The sequence below is a fragment of the Haliotis rufescens genome, unplaced genomic scaffold, assembly GCF_023055435.1.
Source record: "Haliotis rufescens isolate VD_foot unplaced genomic scaffold, xgHalRufe1.0.p SCAF_20, whole genome shotgun sequence".
Lineage (NCBI taxonomy): Eukaryota > Metazoa > Mollusca > Gastropoda > Lepetellida > Haliotidae > Haliotis > Haliotis rufescens.
Genome location: NW_025963891.1, coordinates 10220934 through 10240358, shown reverse-complemented (window position 1 = coordinate 10240358; position 19425 = coordinate 10220934). Strand labels below are relative to the sequence as shown.

Below are 19425 nucleotides of genomic sequence, written 5' to 3'. Positions count from 1 at the left end.
TTATGAAAGAATGTTTTTTTATTGAAAAGAATGGGAAAACATTTTGCTCATGACTTACAAAACTTTGATGTTCACATCTAAGTATAATTTATTTGGATCTACAATGACATTCAGGAGGTTTATGAAAACTTGTTCATTGTAAATGACTGCAACTTCTCTTTCACAAGTAATAACAAGGCAAACTGAATGAACCGTCAGCCTTGCTTCCACCATCAGCTGTCACAATGTTACACACTCTCCATGCTGATTCTGTACCAAGAATTACACTCAGCTGAAACAATGGCTCCTTCACAGTAAACAAGTTGTGATCCATAAACCTAAAACTCTAAAAGTAATAAATAACTGTCGCTATCTTTTTTGCACCAACATTTATGCACAGGTATAAACTTAATAATAAAATGTGGAGAATGTACTTATGATACACATGAGATATTCCAACATATGAAACAATTCTTAATTTTATTAATTGCTCCTTATTACAATTATTTCAAAATCATACTCTCTCCTAATGTGGACATGTAACTGCAATGTTCAGGTCTCCAAATGCAATCTCAATACCTTAAATGGAAAATTATATAAATGTACCAAGAAAGACAAAATAATGTATACACGATACAATGACAACACACCAATGACCTCCTATAACAGGATGGTTTGTCCACATGGTCCCCGACCTGTAATCCAAGCATATTAGGTAGGCCTATCATGACAGACATGCACTTCTCATCTTTCAAAATGTTACCAATCTAAGTGCATATTCAGTTAAAGAACAATACCACTCAAAAGAAGTTAGGAAACACTTGATTTCTTCACATGACTATCGTCAATCTGTCCTGGCATGGGTGTTCTTGAACTTGTTTTGAGTAGTATATATTTGGATAAGGTCAATAAAGTATGGGCAAACTATCCACTTTATTTCATTTTAAGATTATGTACAACAGATAAGAGTGTATACTCACACAGACTTAAACATGATATTTCTCTTGGAGGGTGGCAAATAAAATCTGTACGATAGTGATCTCGGTGTTCCCTGTCGATGTAAATGACTAACATGCTGTCATTTCATCTCTGGAAAATGAGACGAAGCAGGATGGTTTTCTTCATATTCTTTAACCATAGCCAAAAATGTTCACTTCCTGCCTTTGTTTTCTTAAAATTAAAGAAATCTTTCGAAATGTGATCAATGCTTGCTTTTATGGTTGATGTTCCCACGCCAGTAAAGGCACAAAGTTTGTAGACCATTAAAGTAACATAAATTAACAACAATACTTGTGGATACAAAAATAGTTCAATTATAGCAGCAATATGTACAGTTTCAAATTGCGAACTTAGTATTGTGTACAACCTTCAATTTAAAAAAAAATGTTTTTGCATAATGTTCACATAACATCCTACTCCTTGAAGTTATTTCTAAGTTCAATAATTCTTATTACCGGGAAGTACATATCTAAAAATATCATATCAAATTAATGCACCAAAGAAGATATCATATAGATCCATGTATAGTTTCATATCAATTCATTTTGTTAAATATTATATCACTGAATATGGAATAACACAACAATTTATCAACTATATACAAACCTTAACAGAAAATAAATTTTTTCCACTCTTGTCAACAACCCCATTTAACTTAAACCTCATAAAAATATAATCTTCATAACCCAATCGGCATGACAATTTTTCGCTACAAACCTGAAGTTATATCAAGACAAAAACAGAAATAAAGATGTACCCAAACTCATGTCAAGATTCTATTTAGTGTAAACTGCTAAATATTTTTAAGCATAATTTAAATAAAGAATGGCTGAGATCACCTAAATGTGTGAAGACTAAACGACTTATCTCACCCAAACATTGATGAGACTGATACAAGGAAGGTCTAGAACTTAATGTAAAGTAACAGTACGTGTCTATCCAGTGTCAGCAGGTCCTCGGGAACAACTGTTAATAGCATCCTATGGCTAGCAATACTTAAGGACAAAATGAACCGAGTATTTAAGTGTGTTAATTCTTGTGAGCTTGGGTTTGGATTTTCCTGGTGTTCCCGATCCTGGCTTGTGTCTAGTTCCACACGTGTTTCTGGCAGTGCTCCATGGCCTGGAAGACAAGGAAAGAAGAGTGAGTGAGTGAGTGAGTGAGTGAGTGAGTGAGTGAGATGGAGGGTGGGAGGATGGTGAGATGGGGGGTGGGAGGATGGTGGGTAAGTAAGTGAGTGAATATATCTAAGTACTCAAGTTACAATTCCTTGCATATCAAAGTACTCGTTACACTTCCTTGCATATCCAAGTACTCACGTTGCACTTCCTTCCATATCCAAGTACTCACATCGCACTTCCTTGCATATCCAAGTACTCACATTACACTTCCTTGCATATCCAAGTACTTACGTTACATTTCCTTGCATATCCAAGTACTCAAGTTACACTTCCTAGCATATCCAAGTACTTACGTTACACTTCCTTGCATATCCAAGTACTCACATTACATTTCCTTGCATATCCAAGTACTCATGTTACACTTCCTTGCATATCCAAGTACTCTCGTTACACTTCCTTGCATATCCAAGTGCTCAAGTTACACTTCCTAGCATATCCAAGTACTTACGTTACACTTCCTTGCATATCCAAGTACTCACATTACACTACCTTGCATATCCAAGTACTCACATTACATTTCCTTGCATATCCAAGTACTCACGTATCCAAGTACTCAAGTTACACTTCCTTGCATATCCAAGTACTCACGTTACACTTCCTTGCATATCCAAGTACTCACGTTACACTTCCTTGCATATCCAAGTACTCACATTACACTACCTTGCATATCCAAGTACTCACATTACATTTCCTTGCATATCCAAGTACTCACGTATCCAAGTACTCAAGTTACACTTCCTTGCATATCCAAGTACTCACGTTGCACTTCCTTGCATATCCAAGTACTCACGTTACACTTCCTTGCATATCCAAGTACTCACATCGCACTTCCTTGCATATCCAAGTACTCACGTTACACTTCCTTGCATATCCAAGTACTCACGTTGCACTTCCTTGCATATCCAAGTACTCACGTTACACTTCCTTGCATATCCAAGTACTCACGTTGCACTTCCTTGCATATCCAAGTACTCACGTTACACTTCCTTGCATATCCAAGTACTCATGTTGCACTTCCTTGCATATCCAAGTACTCACGTTACACTTCCTTGCATATCCAAGTACTCACGTTGCACTTCCTTGCATATCCAAGTACTCACGTTACACTTCCTTGCATATCCAAGTACTCACGTTGCACTTCATGGCATTGTCTTTGTTGGCACACCAGAAGCTTGGTCCAAAGGAACACTTCTCCTTCCCCAGCAGCTTGCTCTGGAAGTGGAGCTTGGTGTGGATGCCCCGACTGGCTGGACACAGGCTGATGGTCTGGCGGACACAACACAAGGCTTAGGAACAGTGTCAAAAGTTAAGATAGTGCCACGGCACTGTACCTCACTGGCATATGTAGTCAACATCCTACAATGTCAACATAGACGGCCACATAAAACAGTTGTGGTCAGCATTGCTATTCAATTTTTTTCTGTATAAATACCAGGGACAAAAGCATAACAAAAATGCTGAGGCCCATTACCAACTACACAGGTACCAACTTAAATAAAATAATGATTGTTGTTGTTGTTTAACTCCACACTCAGCAATATTCCAGCTCTATGATGGCAGATTGTAAATAATCGAGTCTGGATCAGACAATCCAGTGATTGACATCATGAGCATCAATCTACGTAATTGGGAAACGATGGCCATGTCAGCAAGCCTGACAACCCGATCCCGTTAGTCGCCTCTTACGACAAGCATAGTCACCTTTTATGGCAAGCATGGGTTGCTGAAGACCTTTTCTACCCCGGATCTTCACGGGTCATTAAATAATGAACAAAAATGACGGAGTAATGGACATAAATGGCTGCTGTGGTGCTTCATGGGTTCAGTGGTTTCTGAGGAGATGATGTTAACAGTGGGAGGAAAAGCACTTTGAATTCAATATTGAAATTATAGTACCAAACATCCCCACAAAATTTCAGCCCTACAAATTCTATGTCCAGTCAATCAGGAAACAGTATTCCGATAGTGGGTGTATTCTGTTTATTTTGGATTATAGAAACATACAAGCTCACAACATTGGTCAGCCAATCAAATACTATAAAATCACTGTTTAGTAATGACAGAATGAAGTTCAATTAATTACGTTTTTACAAAATCGTAACAAACTACCACATAAACATGACAAAAAGACCAATAAACATGACACTACACTTCTTTGCTTCTTATCATCTGTCTCACCTGGCAGATTTGCTTGGGATCAAGGTCACTGGCAAGAAGGTCAAGGACAAGTGGTGCGTACTGGTCAACGAAAGCCAAACACTGAAACCAAAACAGAAACAGTTAAGTAGCACAATACCCATGAGTACATGTTCTGACTCCAAATCAAGACTATGTGAACTTTAAATAATCTATATAGAGCTGTCAGACTTCTCACGTCCTTCGAACAGGAAACAACAGTCTGAAACCTGAAAAGTACTTGCTGATAGTTTGTTTGTTGTTTAACGCCGCACTCAGCAATACTCCAGCTATATGATGGCAGACTGTAAATAATTGAGTCTGGCAAGACAATCCAGTGAATGACATCACGAGCATCGATCCACGCAATTGGGATACGATGACATGCATCAACCAAGTCAGCGAGCCTGACCACCCGATCCCGTTAGTCGCCTCTTACGACAACCATGGTCGCTTTTTACGGCAAGCATGGGTTGCTGAAGACCTATTTTTTACCCGGATCTTCACGGGGCTAAAAGTACTTGTTGAACCAAAGTCATCATGTTAATACTGATCCAAAAGTACACATCCAGTTTGGCATCTGAGTATGTCACAAGAACACACCTGGTTTGTCATCTGAGCAGACAGAAAGTTGCAGACTTTGTCCAAGACCATCTCGACATCCTGCACTGTGGCATTCTCCTTCAGCAGTTCATCAGCGTAGTTCATCACGGTCACACACAGGTCACACACCTCGTTGTTCACCTTCAGGGGCGCTAGAGGAGAGAGATGCCATTATTGTTGATATCACACTGAAGGCTGGATTACAGGTACACATGTCACAGTGATGTAGCTAATGCTGTTGAATGCCAGTCAGCAACATTCCAGCAATATCGCAACCCATATAATTTTATTTTTTTATGTTGTCTAAAGCCACACTCAGCAATATTCCATTTATATAAAGGCGATCTGTAAATAATCGAGTCTGGACAAGACAATCCAGTGATTGACATCATGAGCATCGATCCACGCAATTGGGATACCATGACATCCATCAACCAAGTCAGCGAGCCTGACCACACGATCCTGTCAGTCGCCTCTTACAAGAAGCATGGTTGCTTAAGGGACTTCACGGGTTACCCATATAAATAGTTCCGTCAGCAATATCACAACCCATATAAATAATCAAGTCAGCAATATCACAACCAATATAAAGAATCCAGTCAGCAATATCACAACCAATATAAAGAATCCAGTCAGCAATATCACAACCCATATAAAGAATCCAGTCAGCAATATCACAACCCATATAAAGAATCCAGTCAGCAATATCACAACCCATATAAAGAATCCAGTCAGCAATATCACAACCCATATAAAGAATCCAGTCAGCAATATCACAACCCATATAAAGAATCCAGTCAGCAATATCACAACCCATATAAAGAATCCAGTCAGCAATATCACAACCCATATAAATAATCCAGTCAGCAATATCACAACCCATATAAATAATTCCGTCGGTAATATCACAACCCATATAAATAGTTCTGTCAGCGATATCACAACCCATATAAAGAATCCAGTCAGCAATATCACAATCCATATAAATAATTCCGTCAGCAATATCACAACCCATATAAATAATTCCGTCGGTAATATCACAACCCATATAAATAGTTCTGTCAGCAATATCACAACCCATATAAAGAATCCAGTCAGCAATATCACAACCCATATAAATAATTCCGTCGGTAATATCACAACCCATATAAATAGTTCTGTCAGCGATATCACAACCCATATAAAGAATCCAGTCAGCAATATCACAATCCATAAAAATAATTCCGTCAGCAATATCACAACCCATATAAATAATTCTATCAGCAATATCACAACCCATATAAATAATTCCGTCGGTAATATCACAACCCATATAAATAATCCAGTCAGCAATATCACAACCCATATAAATAATCCAGTCAGCAATATCACAACCCATATAAATAATCCAGTCAGCAATATCACAACCCATATAAGTAATCCAGTCAGCAATATCACAACCCATATAAATAATTCCGTCAGCAATATCACAACCCATATAAATAATTCCGTCGGTAATATCACAAACCATATAAATAATCCAGTCAGCAATATCACAACCCATATAAATAATCCAGTCAGCAATATCACAATCCATATAAATAATCCAGTCAGCAATATCACAACCCATATAAATAATCCAGTCAGCAATATCACAACCCATATAAATAATCCAGTCAGCAATATCACAACCCATATAAATAGTTCTGTCAGCAATATCACAACCCATATAAATAATCCAGTCAGCAATATCACAACCCATATAAATAATTCTGTCAGCAATATCACAACCCATATAAATAATTGTCAGCAATATCACAACCCATATAAATAGTTCTGTCAGCAATATCACAACCCATATAAATAATCCAGTCAGCGATATCACAACCCATATAAATAGTTCTGTCAGCAATATCACAACCCATATAAATAATCCAGTCAGCAATATCACAACCCATATAAATAATCCAGTCAGCGATATCACAACCCATATAAATAGTTCTGTCAGCAATATCACAACCCATATAAATAATCCAGTCAGCAATATCACAACCCATATAAATAATTGTCAGCAATATCACAACCCATATAAATAGTTCTGTCAGCAATATCACAACCCATATAAATAATCCCGTCCACAATATCACAACCCATATAAATAAATCAGACAGCAATATCACAGCCCATATCACATCAAATTACATCATCTGTGTTTTCACTTTAACTGAAACCAAACTGAGGACTTCATTTTGTTTTTTCGCCCTTCAATAGAAAAAAAGATTCAGAAGGGAACACATACCCAGTAAACATTAATAAAAACACAACCCACCTTTTTTGTTGCTGTTCCGTGTGCAAAAACGAAGGGCTTGGCAGACTTCATCTGCATCAAGTTCCTGGACAAGGAGCTGAATGATGGCTGGGCCGTATGTGTTGACAATGTCGGTGCACTCTTGTTGGATGGTACTTGGCAGAAGGTCACACACCTTATCCAGGGCAGCCTCAACAGCAGCCTAGAGGGGGACACAATACTCACATCAGAGGGGACACAATACTCACATCAGAGGGGGGACACAATACTCACATCAGAGGGGACACAATACTCACATCAGAGGGGGGACACAATACTCACATCAGAGGGGGGACACAATACTCACATCAGAGGGGGACACAATACTCACATCAGAGGGGACACAATACTCACATCAGAGGGGGGCACAATACTCACATCAGAGGGGACACAATACTCACATCAGAGGGGGGACACAATACTCACATCAGAGGGGGGACACAATTCTCACATCAGAGGGGACACAATACTCACATCAGAGGGGGGCACAATACTCACATCAGAGGGGACACAATACTCACATCAGAGGGGGGCACAATACTCACATCAGAGGAGACACAATACTCACATCAGAGGGGGGCACAATACTCACATCAGAGGGGGACACAATACTCACATCAGAGGGGGGACACAATACTCACATCAGAGGAGGACACAATACTCACATCAGAGGGGACACAATACTCACATCAGAGGGGACACAATACTCACATCAGAGGGGGGCACAATACTCACATCAGAGGGGACACAATACTCACATCAGAGGGGGGCACAATACTCACATCAGAGGAGACACAATACTCACATCAGAGGGGGGCACAATACTCACATCAGAGGGGGACACAATACTCACATCAGAGGGGGGACACAATACTCACATCAGAGGGGGCACAATACTCACATCAGAGGGGGGCACAATACTCACATCAGAGGGGACACAATACTCACATCAGAGGGGGGACACAATTCTCACATCAGAGGGGACACAATACTCACATCAGAGGGGGGCACAATACTCACATCAGAGGGGACACAATACTCACATCAGAGGGGGGCACAATACTCACATCAGAGGAGACACAATACTCACATCAGAGGGGGGCACAATACTCACATCAGAGGGGGACACAATACTCACATCAGAGGGGGGACACAATACTCACATCAGAGGAGGACACAATACTCACATCAGAGGGGACACAATACTCACATCAGAGGGGACACAATACTCACATCAGAGGGGGACACAATACTCACATCAGAGGGGGGACACAATTCTCACATCAGAGGGGGGACACAATACTCACATCAGAGGGGGGACACAATACTCACATCAGAGGGGGGCACAATACTCACATCAGAGGGGACACAATACTCACATCAGAGGGGGGCACAATACTCAAATCAGAGGGGGGACACAATACTCACATCAGAGGGGACACAATACTCACATCAGAGGGGGACACAATACTCACATCAGAGAGGGGGGAACACAATACTCACATCAGAGGGGGGCACAATACTCACATCAGAGGGGGACACAATACTCACATCAGAGGGGACACAATACTCACATCAGAGGGGACACAATACTCACATCAGAGGGGGACACAATACTCACATCAGAGAGGGGGGAACACAATACTCACATCAGAGGGGGACACAATACTCACATCAGAGGGGGGCACAATACTCACATCAGAGGGGGACACAATACTCACATCAGAGGGGGGCACAATACTCACATCAGAGGAGACACAATACTCACATCAGAGGGGACACAATACTCACATCAGAGGGGACACAATACTCACATCAGAGGGGACACAATACTCACATCAGAGGGGGGACACAATACTCACATCAGAGGGGACACAATACTCACATCAGAGGGGGGACACAATACTCACATCAGAGGGGGGACACAATACTCACATCAGAGGGGGACACAATACTCACATCAGAGGGGACACAATACTCACATCAGAGGGGGGCACAATACTCACATCAGAGGGGACACAATACTCACATCAGAGGGGGGACACAATACTCACATCAGAGGGGGGACACAATTCTCACATCAGAGGGGACACAATACTCACATCAGAGGGGGGCACAATACTCACATCAGAGGGGACACAATACTCACATCAGAGGGGGGCACAATACTCACATCAGAGGAGACACAATACTCACATCAGAGGGGGGCACAATACTCACATCAGAGGGGGACACAATACTCACATCAGAGGGGGGACACAATACTCACATCAGAGGAGGACACAATACTCACATCAGAGGGGACACAATACTCACATCAGAGGGGACACAATACTCACATCAGAGGGGGGCACAATACTCACATCAGAGGGGACACAATACTCACATCAGAGGGGGGCACAATACTCACATCAGAGGAGACACAATACTCACATCAGAGGGGGGCACAATACTCACATCAGAGGGGGACACAATACTCACATCAGAGGGGGGACACAATACTCACATCAGAGGGGGCACAATACTCACATCAGAGGGGGGCACAATACTCACATCAGAGGGGACACAATACTCACATCAGAGGGGGGACACAATTCTCACATCAGAGGGGACACAATACTCACATCAGAGGGGGGCACAATACTCACATCAGAGGGGACACAATACTCACATCAGAGGGGGGCACAATACTCACATCAGAGGAGACACAATACTCACATCAGAGGGGGGCACAATACTCACATCAGAGGGGGACACAATACTCACATCAGAGGGGGGACACAATACTCACATCAGAGGAGGACACAATACTCACATCAGAGGGGACACAATACTCACATCAGAGGGGACACAATACTCACATCAGAGGGGGACACAATACTCACATCAGAGGGGGGACACAATTCTCACATCAGAGGGGGGACACAATACTCACATCAGAGGGGGGACACAATACTCACATCAGAGGGGGGCACAATACTCACATCAGAGGAGACACAATACTCACATCAGAGGGGGGCACAATACTCACATCAGAGGGGACACAATACTCACATCAGAGGGGGGCACAATACTCAAATCAGAGGGGGGACACAATACTCACATCAGAGGGGACACAATACTCACATCAGAGGGGGACACAATACTCACATCAGAGAGGGGGGAACACAATACTCACATCAGAGGGGGGCACAATACTCACATCAGAGGGGGACACAATACTCACATCAGAGGGGACACAATACTCACATCAGAGGGGACACAATACTCACATCAGAGGGGGACACAATACTCACATCAGAGAGGGGGGAACACAATACTCACATCAGAGGGGGACACAATACTCACATCAGAGGGGGGCACAATACTCACATCAGAGGGGGACACAATACTCACATCAGAGGGGGGCACAATACTCACATCAGAGGAGACACAATACTCACATCAGAGGGGACACAATACTCACATCAGAGGGGACACAATACTCACATCAGAGGGGACACAATACTCACATCAGAGAGGGGGGACACAATACTCACATCAGAGGGGACACAATACTCACATCAGAGAGGGGGGACACAATACTCACATCAGAGGGGGGGGGCACAATACTCACATCAGAGGGGACACAATACTCACATCAGAGGGGGACACAATACTCACATCAGAGGGGACACAATACTCACATCAGAGGGGGACACAATACTCACATCAGAGGGGGGCACAATACTCACATCAGAGGGGGGGGGCACAATACTCACATCAGAGGGGTGACACAATACTCACATCAGAGAGGGGGGACACAATACTCACATCAGAGGGGGGCACAATACTCACATCAGAGGAGACACAATACTCACATCAGAGGGGGACACAATACTCACATCAGAGGGGGGCACAATACTCACATCAGAGGGGGGGGGCACAATACTCACATCAGAGGGGGGGGGCACAATACTCACATCAGAGGGGACACAATACTCACATCAGAGGAGACACAATACTCACATCAGAGGAGACACAATACTCACATCAGAGGGGGGGGGACACAATACTCACATCAGAGGGGGGGGGCACAATACTCACATCAGAGGGGTGACACAATACTCACATCAGAGGGGGGACACAATACTCACATCAGAGGGGGGCACAATACTCACATCAGAGGGGGGGGGCACAATACTCACATCAGAGGGGTGACACAATACTCACATCAGAGAGGGGGGACACAATACTCACATCAGAGGGGGGCACAATACTCACATCAGAGGAGACACAATACTCACATCAGAGGGGGACACAATACTCACATCAGAGGGGGGCACAATACTCACATCAGAGGGGGGCACAATACTCACATCAGAGGGGACACAATACTCACATCAGAGGGGGGACACAATACTCACATCAGAGGGGGGGGAACACAATACTCACATCAGAGGGGGGACACAATACTCACATCAGAGGGGGACACAATACTCACATCAGAGGGGACACAATACTCACATCAGAGGGGGGACACAATACTCACATCAGAGAGGGGGGAACACAATACTCACATCACAGGGGGGCACAATACTCACATCAGAGGGGGACACAATACTCACATCAGAGGGGGACACAATACTCACATCAGAGGGGGGCACAATACTCACATCAGAGGGGGGCACAATACTCACATCAGAGGAGACACAATACTCACATCAGAGGGGACACAATACTCACATCAGAGGGGACACAATACTCACATCAGAGGGGACACAATACTCACATCAGAGGGGGGGACACAATACTCACATCAGAGGAGACACAATACTCACATCAGAGGGGGGACACAATACTCACATCAGAGGGGTGACACAATACTCACATCAGAGAGGGGGGAACACAATACTCACATCAGAGGGGGGACACAATACTCACATCAGAGGGGGGCACAATACTCACATCAGAGGGGGGACACAATTCTCACATCAGAGGGGGGACACAATACTCACATCAGAGGGGGCACAATACTCACATCAGAGGGGACACAATACTCACATCAGAGGGGGGACACAATACTCACATCAGAGGGGGACACAATACTCACATCAGAGGGGGACACAATACTCACATCAGAGGGGGGACACAATACTCACATCAGAGGAGGACACAATACTCACATCAGAGGGGGACACAATACTCACATCAGAGGGGACACAATACTCACATCAGAGGGGGACACAATACTCACATCAGAGGGGGGCACAATACTCACATCAGAGGGGAGACACAATTCTCACATCAGAGGGGGGACACAATACTCACATCAGAGGGGACACAATACTCACATCAGAGGGGACACAATACTCACATCAGAGGGGGGACACAATACTCACATCAGAGGAGACACAATACTCACATCAGAGGGGACACAATACTCACATCAGAGGGGGACACAATACTCACATCAGAGGGGGGCACAATACTCACATCAGAGGGGAGACACAATTCTCACATCAGAAGGGGACACAATACTCACATCAGAGGGGGACACAATACTCACATCAGATGGGTGACAATACTCACATCAGAGGGGACACAATACTCACATCAGAGGGGACACAATACTCACATCAGAGGGGACACAATACTCACATCAGAGGGGGACACAATACTCACATCAGAAGGGGGCACAATACTCACATCAGCTGGGACACAATATTCACATTGGAGGGGGGACACAATACTCACATCAGAGGGGACACAATACTCACATCAGAGGGGGACACAATACTCACATCAGAGGGGGGCAGAATACTCACATCAGAGGGGGGACACAATTCTCACATCAGAGGGGGGACACAATACTCACATCAGAGGGGACACAATACTCACATAAGAGGGGACATAATACTCACATCAGAGGGGACACAATACTCACATCAGAGGGGGGACAATAATCACATCAGAGGGGGGACACAATACTCACATCAGAGGGGGGACAATAATCACATCAGAGGGGGGACACAATACTCACATCAGAGGGGAAGGGGTGGGGTGGGGGGGGACACAGTATATATAAATGATTCTGTGGCAGTGAATTATTTATTATTAGTATTCATTTTGTTTGTACTGATACAGACACACGTTTGTATTGATACAGTACCAACATTACAAAAGTACTAATACATTGATACCGTGATGAACGATGATATCCCTATATCTAAGGTAACGGACACAATTCAGACCACTTACAAGGTGAGATAACATACTGGATACAGTCAATATTGATGCGTAAGGGACTTACCTGAGTCCTGTTGTTCCCTAGGATAATGTCCAGTTCACGCATAATGAACTCACAAATGACACATTCATGGCCTGCTGATGCCTTGGTCTTTGGTTTCATCGATGGGCTCTTTGAGACTGCAATGATGCACATATTTCTGAGATTAGGGGGGAAATTAGATTTGGGGAATCATGAATAGTGAATGAGGGATTGATGAAGTTGGGCCTCAATGAAGCCTTGAACAGTATTTCCGCTATATCACAGCATGTCCGTCTTACTTGATGCAGGCCTTAGACATTTACCACATTGGTGAAACCCACAAGCATGGGTATGAATCTGACAAACCTAGAAACATAATCGGGGCAAACTGGGATTCAAACCCACACTCTGGCATGATGTCTCTGGCATGAGTTTCTGCAACTCTGCACAACGAATTGTGGCACCAGAGATGATGGGGATCCTCCCAATACAGTTCCAAGCAAAAGAAGACCTCAAACACCTACAGATTCCCAGACACATGGCGCCATGTAGACAACTGCGTCCTGAACAACGCCAGGCTGGTATACTGACCTTCAGCGACCTTGCTGCTTGTACACAGACGCAGGGTCTTGCAGACACTTTTGGGGTCAAGTTTATTGACCAGTAAGTTGATGACAGCTGGACCATACTCCTGGACAAACTGGCTACACTCGGCGCTGATGGTTGCTGGGAGCAGAGTGCACACCTTCTCCAGCGCTGCTTCAACCTCGGCCTGTAACAGGAAGTCAATACTAAAGACTTCGGAGCAGAGATGGGTTCTACTATTGTTATTGAACTGCAATAGATTAAGGAAGAGAATATATGGATGTCAGCTTCATTATTATGAGGAACACAACGTTTCAGAGTACATGCCCACTCCATCAGTTGATGAAGGAGTAAGCATATAGTCCGAAACGTTGTGTTCCTCATAATAAGGTGAGGTGAAATTGGGTTTTAACGTCGAGATTATTGCACTTATATAGCGACGTGCATGTACATCAATAAATTCTTTTCCCTTAGTGCATCACTTCTAATTGCCTTATTCTAATTGGTTTTATGGGTTTTTTAGGTACCACAAAGTGTAACTAGTTGGTTGGTTTGTTGTTTAACGCCGCACTCAGCAATATTCCAGCTATATGACGGGTCTGTAAATAATCAAGACTAGACCAGACAATCCAGTGATTGACATCATGAGCATTGATACACTAAATTGAGATTGATGACATGTATCAACCAAGTCAGCGAAGCTGACTACCCAATCCCGTTAGTCGCCTCTTACGATAAGCGTTGTCGCCTTTTACGGCAATCATGGGTTGCTGAAGACCTATTCCTACCCGGATCTTTACGGGTCACAAAGTATAGTGATGGGCAGGGAAACACATGATAAGGTCATAAGGTGCTCAGTTACAAAGACAGGACATTTATATATTCTCTTCTTTATGTGTATCACTTCTATTTGCCTTCCAAAGACCTGCATTAGATTGTTACACTACTGAGAATAATCCTGTCCACCATATTTCCTTGCCGTTAACAGAGACCAGGGTATCTACCTACCCAGTGTGTACTCCACTGTGCCTTTACCACATCATCTACCATAAATGGACATCTTGATTGCCTTATTGCTTGTGTCACAAGCCAGCTCTGTGTCACTACTACACCTCCAGTGTACTTAAATAATCCTCTCCTGTTAATCTCGTTGGATTCATCATAATGTTATCTAAATCCTATCCCCTCTTCTGTCATTATATTGTTATCGTTGTACCTTAATCCTATGTCTATGTCTTTGGTTTTGTCATTATATTGCTATCTTTGTACCTTAATCCTATGTCTATGTCATTGGTTTCGTCATTATATTGTTATCTTTGTACCTTAATCCTATGTCTATGTCATTGGTTTCGTCATTATATTGTTATCTTTGTACCTTAATCCTATGTCTATGTCATTGGTTACGTCATTATATTGTTATCTTTGTACCTTAATCCTATGTCTATGTCTTTGGTTTTGTCATTATATTGTTATCTTTGTACCTTAATCCTATGTCTATGGTTTCGTCATTATATTGTTATCGTTGTACCTTAATCCTATGTCTATGTCTTTGGTTTCGTCATTATATTGTTATCGTTGTACCTTAATCCTATGTCTATGTCTTTGGTTTTGTCATTATATTGTTATCATTGTACCTTAATCCTATGTCTATGTCATTGGTTTCGTCATTATATTGTTATCTTTGTACCTTCATCCTATGTCTATGTCTTTGGTTCGTCATTATATTGTTATCTTTGTACCTTCATCCTATGTCTATGTCTTTGGTTCGTCATTATATTGATATCTTTGTACCTTAATCCTATGTCTTTGGTTTCGTCATCACATTGTTATCTTTGTACCTTAATCCTATGTCTATGTCTTTGGTTTCGTCATTATATTGTTATCGCTGTACCTTAATCCTATGTCTATGTCTTTGGTTTTGTCATTATATTGTTATCGTTGTACCTTAATCCTATGTCTATGTCTTTGGTTTCGTCTTATATTGTTATCGTTGTACCTTAATCCTATGTCTATGTCTTTGGTTCGTCATTATATTGTTATCTTTGTACCTTAATCCTATGTCTATGTCATTGGTTTTGTCATTATATTGTTATCTTTGTACCTTAATCCTATGTCTATGTCTTTGGTTTCGTCATTATATTGTTATCGTTGTACCTTAATCCTATGTCTATGTCATTGGTTTTGTCATTATATTGTTATCGTTGTACCTTAATCCTATGTCTATGTCTTTGGTTTCGCCATTATGTTGTTACCTTTGTACCTTAATCCTATGTCTTTGGTTTTGTCATTATGTTGTTACCTTTGTACCTTAATCCTATGTCTATGTCTTTGGTTTCGTCATTATATTGTTATCTTTGTACCTTAATCCTATGTCTTTGGTTTCGTCATTATATTGTTATCTTTGTACCTTAGTCCTATGTCTATGTCTTTGGTTTCGTCATTATATTGTTATCTTTGTACCTTAATCCTATGTCTATGTCTTTGTTTTCGTCATTATATTGTTATCTTTGTACCTTAATCCTATGTCTATGTCTTTGGTTTCGTCATTATATTGTTATCTTTGTACCTTAATCCTATGTCTATGTCTTTGGTTTCGTCATTATATTGTTATCGTTGTACCTTAATCCTATGTCTATGTCTTTGGTTTCGTCATTATATTGTTATCTTTGTACCTTCATCCTATGTCTTTGGTTTCGTCATTATATTGTTATCTTTGTACCTAAATCCTATGTCTATGTCTTTGGTTTTGTCATTATATTGTTATCTTTGTACCTAAATCCTATGTCTATGTCTTTGGTTTTGTCATTATATTGTTATCTTTGTACCTTAATCCTATGTCTTTGGTTTCGTCATTATATTGTTATCGTTGTACCTTAATCCTATGTCTTTGTCTTTGGTTTCGTCATTATATTGTTATCGTTGTACCTTAATCCTATGTCTATGTCTTTGGTTTCGTCATTATATTGTTATCTTTGTACATTCATCCCACCTTGTGTTGTGCATACATCATGACATAGATATACTACTCTATGCACTTACTCAGCATTCACCTGATGAAGGAGCAAGAAGTAGCTATCCATTAAAAAGTGTCAAATATTCATTTCTCTATTTTCTAAATAAAAAAAACTCACAAAATACAAATATTCCCTTGATAGCATACCATTTGGGATGTAGATGACTGGCATTCAGAAATGAGTGAGTATGGTTTTACGCTTCTTTTAGCAATATTCCAGCAATATCACAGCAGCGTTTGGAAATGACGTGATGTATAAAACATCCACAACTATATATCAGTACAGCATTATTAATTTGCCTTCATATTGCCCCAATATATTTGTTTATGAGATACAGATCATTCTCTGAAAGCTTTGCTCACTGATACAAGGAATTACGAAGCCTTGATGAGGATCTTCTGATTGGAAAGTTCACCTGATGCCACCTTCTACTTCACACAGATAGGTATCCTATTGGTGTAAAAGATCTGATTTTAAGAGACTGATCTGTAGGTACAGACATACAACCTACTTGTGAACTGTTTGCTGTGATGAGAGAATCCACGGTGGTCATGACAAACTCACAGATGATACAGCCTACATCAGCACCAACTTTAGGCTTGACAGACTTCACTCCTGTGAAAGAAAGATCAGTCGCGTTCAGTTGAAAATATATCACCACATGATTATACACTAAATTCAACCATACCAGATCACTATCAAATTTCCAAATGGATGTGTTAAGCATGCTTAAATACATGGGAGCACACCCATGAATCCTCTGTTCTCTCTGGATCTGTGCATGAAGATATATACGCAAATGTTCAATATTAAGTTTCGGAGAGAGACTCGACGTCAACGTTTTCATGAAAATGATAAAATTCAAATTGCAATATTATTAATGTAATGAAAACATGGCGAAGAAACTAGCGTCCTGAAACTACTTTATTAATTGAAATTAATTTTGTCTGAATCATAGTGACAGAATCCATAAAGCCAGACTTCACAATCCATGCTTGACATGTGTTGCAGCCATTGTGGCCACCAAATACCCAATTCATATCACTTCAAATGAGGTAACAAGAGTCATCAGAAGATGACAAATCCCCCGGCCCCAACAAGTTTGAAAGAGCGAATCATCTAAAGTCCAACTTGATGAGAGAATTTCTAATCTGTCTGTCCATATACAAGAGTAGTTTTTGAGCTATAAAGACAATACTATGGAATTGGGATTCAGAACTTTGTATTTCTATGTCAATCAAAATCAAACTTGTTGCCATTGAAAGTGAAATACATAAAATCTAAAAATTCCTAAATAGCAAAGGGCACCATTTGATAACCTGGTTTTTGTGTGTGCACAGTTTCAAGAAAAAACACCTATTAGGTTTAGATATATGGTCCAGACAAACACATCACTTTGAACAGAGTCAAACTTGTTGCCATGGAAACAGGAAAAAATATTTTTTGTTAAAATTCCTAAATAGCAAAAGGCATCACTTCAGGCCTTGGTTAATACATGTACCAAGTTTGGATGAAAATTCTCTCACAGTTGTAAAGTTGTGCTACAGAAATGACACCTACCCCCAACCTTTAGAGACCAAGTCCAAAATGTTTCCATGGAAATCAAGAAAAATAGACATGCTAAAACTCCCCAAATAGCAAAAGGCACCACTTCAGGACCTGTTTGATATATCTGCCAAGTTTTGTTGAAAGATATTCAACGTTTTTTTAGTTGGGTTCAATACTAAAAATCTGTAAATAGTAAAAGGCACTTCAGGACCTGTTTGATATCATTTCCAATTTTTGTTGAAAAATATAAAAGAGTTTGGGAGCTCCAAAAACGAAATGACTACGGATGGATAGAAGGACAGACAGACGAAGCATTGACTATATCACCCCACCACATTGTATGTCGGGGGATAACAATAGCTTATAGATCTAATAGAATCTGAACTCATCTATATGGAACATGATGTTTTCCTACCCTGAGCACACAAGCCAATTGACTTGCAGATTTCATCCGGCTTCAAGTTCTGGATGAGCAGTTTGATGACGGCGGCACCATACGTGTTGACGAAGTTGACACATTCTTGACTGATGGTGGATGGCAACAAGTCACACACCTTGTCCAGGGCCGCCTCCACTGCCGCCTTGTTAAAACAGACAGATACAGGTTCTCCATATACACTTGTATTCAGTACTCATCAGCCAACACAATACACCTCCTGCACTCTCACAGGTTGCCACTCAACTGCAAGCCTTGAGCAAACCAAGATGGCTGCCGTAAAGTCATTCCCAAATCAAAGAGGGTAGTTTCGTATTCGAGGGGAAGTT

General features: G+C 41.5%; 1 protein-coding gene across 1 annotated transcript in view; it reads right to left on the bottom strand.

The window, feature by feature from the left end:
- Positions 1-19425, bottom strand: part of LOC124131255 (prosaposin-like) — a 45267-nt gene continuing 25842 nt past the window's right edge. Inside the window, exons 11-19 of the mRNA XM_048400830.1 lie at positions 19076-19241; positions 17624-17727; positions 14105-14285; positions 13556-13671; positions 7246-7426; positions 4938-5089; positions 4338-4418; positions 3291-3425; positions 1-2100 (exon numbers count right to left, since the gene is read on the bottom strand). Coding sequence (XP_048256787.1) covers positions 2065-2100; positions 3291-3425; positions 4338-4418; positions 4938-5089; positions 7246-7426; positions 13556-13671; positions 14105-14285; positions 17624-17727; positions 19076-19241 — 1152 coding nt within the window. The 3' untranslated portion in view covers positions 1-2064. The remainder of the gene's footprint in view (positions 2101-3290; positions 3426-4337; positions 4419-4937; positions 5090-7245; positions 7427-13555; positions 13672-14104; positions 14286-17623; positions 17728-19075; positions 19242-19425) is intronic.